Below are 6,946 nucleotides of genomic sequence, written 5' to 3'. Positions count from 1 at the left end.
AACTTCAGTGGTGAAACAAACTTTAACATGTTTACATGTCTGTTCATTTACACTAACCATGAATAACAGTGTGAATATGATAAGAATACTTGAATGTCTACATAAACTAAACTGATAAGCTTGTACTGTATACAGTGTTGAACTGAAAACACAATAATACACGATTTGAATAGAGCCAATAGTGTTTATTTATTATTATGTGTTTGCACATTAATGTAAACTCTTATATGTATATACAGTATATATAAAGCTATACAGTACAACTGTATACAAGTTTGACATAATAGAACAACTGTATACAAGTTTGACATAATAGAAGAAGTGTAGGATAAAGTAAGCAACTTAAATTTGCATGCAAACAATCATGGATAAAGTAGGGCATAATGAATGTGTTTGTGTATAGTGTATTATAATGCATAGTACAATAATATTATTATACTGTCAATATGGTAATACAAGTTGTGTACAGATTGATCGTGTGCACATAGTCATGGTGACAATATCACACTTACTGTACATATGCTCAAGCACTATTTGATTGACAACTTTTTCATGTAGATATAGCAACATGATGTGCAGTCTTCTCTTCATTTTCCTGTACTTGACTGGCAAATTTCCTTCAGTACACGGAGAGGATTTCTACCAAAAGTCAGCGCCTTGCAATGTGTATGATAACACCTCATGTTATGAGTGGTCAGAGTTTCTTATGAACTACAACATGTATGTCAATACTTTTACAATGTTATCTGTACTTTTGTAAGGTAGATACATACAGATTGCAATCAATTCATCAGATATCTAGTGAGTTTTCAAAATGCATTTACAAATCCAGGACAAATCAAATATTTTACTGCAATATTACAAAATTACAGTCCATGGACATAATGGATTATAGCATAGATTACTTGTTTTTCACACACTGTCAGCAAACCTATTAACCTTAGCTAGTAATAGAATTAAATGCCAATCATATTTGATCTTTATACAGATTTGCTTAATGTTGCTTTATGTCATATAGTTCAGAACTGTGTAGAAGAGACATTAAATGCTAACAAAATTGCCAATATTAATATTAAATGCCATCAACATTTCCATATTGAAAGCACAATTATTTCAACTTTGCAGACTTGAAAACATTGATGTTATGACAATGACTTTAGTACTTATGGTAGCTTTGTTTACAGTTTACCAAACTCCCAGTGTAAAATTAATAGTGAAATGATACACACATGTTGTTCTTTCACCAACATTATACTTCCTTGTTGCTCTATCAATGCCAGGTATTTAAGAGTAAATGTATACAGAGATCATGGACTTTTTTGAAGTCCTAGTATTAATGATCGAGTACTCATGAATACTTGTCCATACTGTTAATACAGAGGTGGTCATAACACACCAGCACAGGTGTGATATTGCTGTCCAAACTGGCACATCTTTACAAGGGTAGTATGCAGACCACATCAATTACACTAATAAGAGTGTGACCATAAATTCGCAACTGATAAAAAGCACTTAATGCATTTAGGAGTGGGAGGCATGCTATTATCAAAGTCAACCACTAATCTCAGTATTATTTGCAAAACACTGCATCATCTACAGTTTCACAATTGGTGTTACAATCCTGGAATGTCAACAATTTACAAACAGTACACAACACTATGTGTCAGTCAGCAACTTACTTAAACATCTCTACTTAAATATTGTTTTCAAAATGTATTTAAAGCCTATATCACCAAGCATGGAGTTTGATTGTGGGTTTTAATTTCACTCAACCAAGGCTTACATGTTCTACAGTACGATATGTACTGGCCCCACTGATCATTAGTGCACAGTAGGTTATCCCTTTACTGTTGTTTACATTCTGATGTCTGATGACATATTTGAATGTATTTTATTTAACTATGAGCTAATGGAAATTAATTTTGTTGATACAAACATATATACCAGCTTTGTGCATTGATCTGAACTGTCTGTGTGTAATGGCTTAGCACAAAATGAGTTTATTGTCACAGTTATATTTTAATAACACACAAATTCAATGAAAGTGATACTTTGCGATCCTTCTTACAACCCCTCAATGATAAAGGATGCCACAAAATACCTCTTTTAAATACTAGAATCATCTATGATGGCAGAGAATAGCTTTTCATGTATAAATATTGGTGTCATACACACCAATTTACAGTCACACTGCTTGTCTTGTGTGCTTTACACATCATATCCTGAAAGTGTGACTGCACCCCAAGGGTGTGCTGCTGGCTAAGCGTGCTATGACCACCTCAATTTTAACAGTGCACCTATGTAAACTTATAGCTGTTACGTGGCAAGATTTGTACTGTTCTTATTGTATTGCACCATATGAAGTTTACATAACAGTAAGATGAACACACGGACACACTATACTGTATTATAATGATTCGACAACGCTAGCCCATGTAAATTTCCTAACATGTAAAGTAAAATGAATTTCACAAAATCAAGCACAGTTTTCAAGGTGTCACTTCATAGTGACAAAAGCAGGCAAGCTGATAAATTAACAGTAAATCACATCATTATTAATCTTTATTTTACTCCTGCAATTTTACTACATGTACTACTAAATAGGACTGACATGTACAATACTTGTTAAAGGTTTTAGTATGCAGGTAGAAAATTGGTACCATAACTTAATTTAAAATTCTGTATATACAGTACATGCAATTATTTCTATTATCACTGTTATGTGAATTTATTAAATCTTAGGTTTTGCTGTGATTGTGCTTGCAATTACAGTGAAGGAAAGGAAGAATGCTCAAATGGTTTGAAAAAATGTTATAATATGACTACCACTAGGGGGGGTAATCACACCCAGATAAACAATAGAAAAATATCTGATAAATCAACTAGAATTTGTCTTTGCCAGGAAAAAGGTTGCTTCAATTCAACCAATGTGGGAACTGTGTATCCAGGTCAAAGTATTCAATTAAAGCTTCAAGCCACATCATACACTGTAGCACTGTATGTTGATGGAACGTACAATGACAAAATGATGCCAGTGTGTGATTCTGTTGCCCACTCAACCTTAAAATCAAGATCAAAACCACAAGTCAACCTGGTGCATACAAACTGTACTACTTTGTCATACACCATAAGATCAAACTCTTCAAAATGGTGTATGCTTCAACTCAGAATGGCCACCAGTGAAGCAACACTCTACTCTTACAATATCACATTGAAGAGGTGTCCACTAGGATTCATCCTTCATGATGGGCTGTGCATATGTGACCCCACTTTTCTGAATGCCATTAGAGGTTTAAGTTGTGATGTGCAAACTGGAACATATGAGCGGCCACCGAGCAGCTGGATTGCAATAAATCCAAATCACACTGACATTATGTACATTGATCAATGCCATTATGACTACTGCTCTTTAGCTACCATTAAGGTTGATATACATAATAACTCAGATGTCCAATGTTTGTCATGTAGAAATGGAATATCATGTGGAAAATGTAGTGAAGGATTCAGTGCAGTGTTTGGAACATCAGCATGTAAGAAATGTTCCAATAGTGGCCTATTCCTTATCCCAGTGTTTGCAGTTGTAGGATTACTGCTGGTTGCAATTCTCTTTGTGTTCAATATAACAGTCACTGATGGCAAATTATATGGGTTCATATTCTTCAGTAACTGCATAAATGTGTACAGTTTCAGGATATTTCCTGGGCATGGTATTACTTATATTATTGTTTCACTGCTAAATTTAGACTTGGGAATTGAAGTATGCTTTTATGATGGCATGACCAAATACACTGCAACTTGGTTAAGATTCATTTTCCCAGCATACTTGCTTCTGATTGTGTTGGGGTTAGCCATGGCAAGTAGGTATTTTACTAGAATTGAAAAGTTAACACGAAAAAGAATAATTCCTGTGAGTGCCACATTGTACTTACTCACACTTAATAAAATGATCATGATCACAGGTCAAGTCTTATTCTCTTATACTAAAGTTTATTATTTGTACAGCAAAAAGTCTGAGAGTTTCTGGTCAATGGATACAGACATTCAATTATTTAGTGTGAAGCATAGTCTGTTGTTTACATTTTGCATACTACTTTTTATTTTTGTATTAATACCAATCACCATCTTTCTACTGTTTCCAGGCTATTGCTATAGGATTAGTTTTATTTCAAAAACATTTAGACCATTTATTGATGCATATCAGGCACCTTTTAAAGACAATCGCAGATATTTCTTGGGCGTAGAATTTCTGTTCAGGACAATTTCCAACCATGGATTTTGCTGTACAGAGTTAAGATTAACACCAGCATTACAACTTGTAATGCTGCTAATTTATCTCACATTTACTGGATGTTGCCAGCCTTTTAAGAGTAAACTAAATTATGTAATTTATTCCAGCAATGTTCTTTTCTTGGGTATTTTGGCAACCTTATTTGTCTACTATTATTCTTCTGGTTTTCCTACCATTTATGTAGCACTTTTCAATACAATCATTTACTTGAGCATACTAGAGTTCTTGGGAATCGTAATCCTCTACATTGTTAAAACCATCATAAATAATTGTAATGATAAAGTTCAAATTAGATGCCAAAATCCATGGGATAAGATCAAGCAGCGATACATCAAATTATTTGGAAATCGCCTAAAGGCTAAACATGTCAACATACAACCAGATGAAGATGATTCCCTGTTAAGAGAAGAACTTATAGGATATGATGATATTAATTAACAAATAATATACAACTCAGTACTCATGCATCCTGTACAGTAGATACAGTACATTAAATATTCTGCGTATCCATACATTATATGTTTTAACGTTTCACTGTAATATTATATTATATTATTTTATGTATTGGTATCTTTTCCGGCAACACTGATTCTAGAGTCTGTGAAGCATTCATATCAAATCAGAGCATACAATGTGAATAGTTTGCTAGTAGTACCATGTACAAATGATACGTTATGTGGGGGGAACAGTGGCTACAACGTAAAAAGTGTATTATGGAATTGCACTGACTACTATCCATTAAATTTCGCACATTAATTTCTCACTGTGAAAGTGTGGGTTGGAATGTTATGGTACCAGCAGGTTGGGGCAAATCCCTCTGGATCAACCCCTCATGTATAATGGAATTAAAGTTATTGGACTAGAGGAAATGAAACAATGTTATGTACTTAGAGCAGATATGTGGCCGAAATCTCATAAGGAGACTGAGAATAACACCTAGCAATGATGGGGCTGAGGCCAACGGCATGCTCATCCTCTATCAATAAGGTCAAGTCAGACCTAATAATTACTACACATTTTCACACATTAATCTCTCACTATTGCCATTGTAGGAGGTGTTCTTACAGGTTAGTAACATTCAGCACAGTTTGCTCTATTGTTCAACCTCAGAGTGCACTAGTTACAGAAATCTTTAGAGACGTATGTTTATGAAGTCAAGCATGACACATTTTACTATTAATTTATGCATAATTTGTCAAGGCCAGAGCCGCAATCTTGAGTTTTGTGATGATTCCACATTATTGTCCCTCAAGATCAATTTGATATTCAGTTTTAGTGTTGCACCACTATACTGTATATGATTATTGGATGCCTTTTACAAGGCATCTATTAATTTCATAAGAACAAACAAATTTCAAAAGAACAGGATGTATTGATACGTAGCACACAAACAGTAACGTTCGCACTGATGGTGTCCCCCACTTATGGCTCCGCCCTACATGATTACACTGATCACAAAGGTAACCTTTCAGCCTCCAACCATTGATAACACTTATTTAAAATCCACAACCCTCATTGACTACACAGTACACTCACTTAGTTACACTTTAAATATGCTGATTTAATTGCTTCCCCCTTGGCTGTTACTCTACAGGACCGACTAACTGCAGTAGTGACTTCCGTATTCTCAGTACATAGTAGTTTTTCATTTATTAATACAAAACTTTCCTCCACTTTAGAACCACCAAATGCTCCGCCAAAAATTAATTGAACCTCTGGAAAGCCCCTTGGCCAGTCACACGAAGTAAATAACATGACTGTATGTACACCATCATTTAATTAAAGGTAATAATTTTTAATGACTTAACAAAACACTTTCATAATACACTGTATGTCACCAGAAAAAACAATAAAATACTTTCACTGATATGTCACCAGTTAACATAAACAAAATTAATACAGCAGTTTTCTTACTATAAGATAAAGTATAACGTTAAACACGACAAGGTAAGTAAAACCACTCACTCCAACATTTACACACAACTCCATGCGATCTTTCATCCTAAGAACATTGTCACCTGATGAAGCCATAGAGACAGAAATGCATTGTGGCTGTTATAAAGTTCTTAGTTACCTGACTATTAACAATACCATTGTCAGAGTCTGCCAGAATTTTAAATGTCTTTACAGATCTAGAGTTCCTCTTAGTCTTCAATTTACTCTCTGTAACAGTACAATATAATATTATATAAACAAATTGACTTGCATAAAAACTACTGTAACTTCTGATATTTATTTCCACTAGTTATTTAAAAAGAAATCTGATAAATATATCAAAAGAAATAACTTGTTTTGCTCTTTGCAGTTTAGTATGTAACAGGAGCATATTTAACAACTATATAAAGTAACAACCACCAGACTGAGGGGTTCGCAACTATGGGATTTTGATAGATTTGATTCGGAAATCACACTGATTCTACAACTGATTCTGTGATTCCTGGCGCTAAGGATACATACATAGAAATACGGAGAAGCACAAAGATTTACAGGAAATTTTTAACAAATTGTGATTCCTGAATCACGTCTGATCCATCGACGTGATTCCTAGAGGGTATCACTCTTTTCACCCTATTTCATAACCCTACAGAACTTAGACAAAAAACGGTGAACCAAAAAGGGGGAAAAAAAGTGCAATATTGAAGGGGATCAAACCCAGGA

The 6,946-nt window shown here is 34.3% G+C and overlaps 1 protein-coding gene across 2 annotated transcripts; it reads left to right on the top strand.

Moving 5' to 3' along the window:
- Positions 1 to 279: 279 nt before the first annotated feature.
- On the top strand, positions 280 to 4,786 carry LOC136250784 (uncharacterized). Of its 2 annotated transcripts, XM_066043079.1 has the most exons (4): positions 280 to 333; positions 559 to 720; positions 2,743 to 3,530; positions 4,473 to 4,786. In XM_066043079.1, exons 2-4 carry the CDS (start codon positions 569 to 571, stop codon positions 4,724 to 4,726), a joined length of 1,194 nt encoding a protein of 397 aa, XP_065899151.1. In that variant the 5' UTR covers positions 280 to 333; positions 559 to 568; the 3' UTR covers positions 4,727 to 4,786. The 2 variants fall into 2 exon arrangements, with proteins under 2 accessions (XP_065899151.1, XP_065899146.1); XM_066043074.1 differs by having other exon boundaries at positions 2,743 to 4,786.
- Positions 4,787 to 6,946: the final 2,160 nt, after the last annotated feature.

This window comes from Dysidea avara, chromosome 1 (assembly GCF_963678975.1).
Source record: "Dysidea avara chromosome 1, odDysAvar1.4, whole genome shotgun sequence".
Classification (NCBI taxonomy): domain Eukaryota; kingdom Metazoa; phylum Porifera; class Demospongiae; order Dictyoceratida; family Dysideidae; genus Dysidea; species Dysidea avara.
Note: the sequence above shows the minus strand (reverse complement) of the source record. Positions and strands in the feature narration are given on the sequence as shown.

Coding starts and splice junctions, on each gene's coding strand:
- LOC136250784 (XM_066043074.1), top strand. CDS start 569: ATGATGTGCAGTCTTCTCTTCATTTTCCTGTACTTGACTGGCAAATTT. Junction 721..2,742: donor TTTCTTATGAACTACAACAT/GTATGTCAATAC, acceptor ATTAAATCTTAG/GTTTTGCTGTGATTGTGCTT.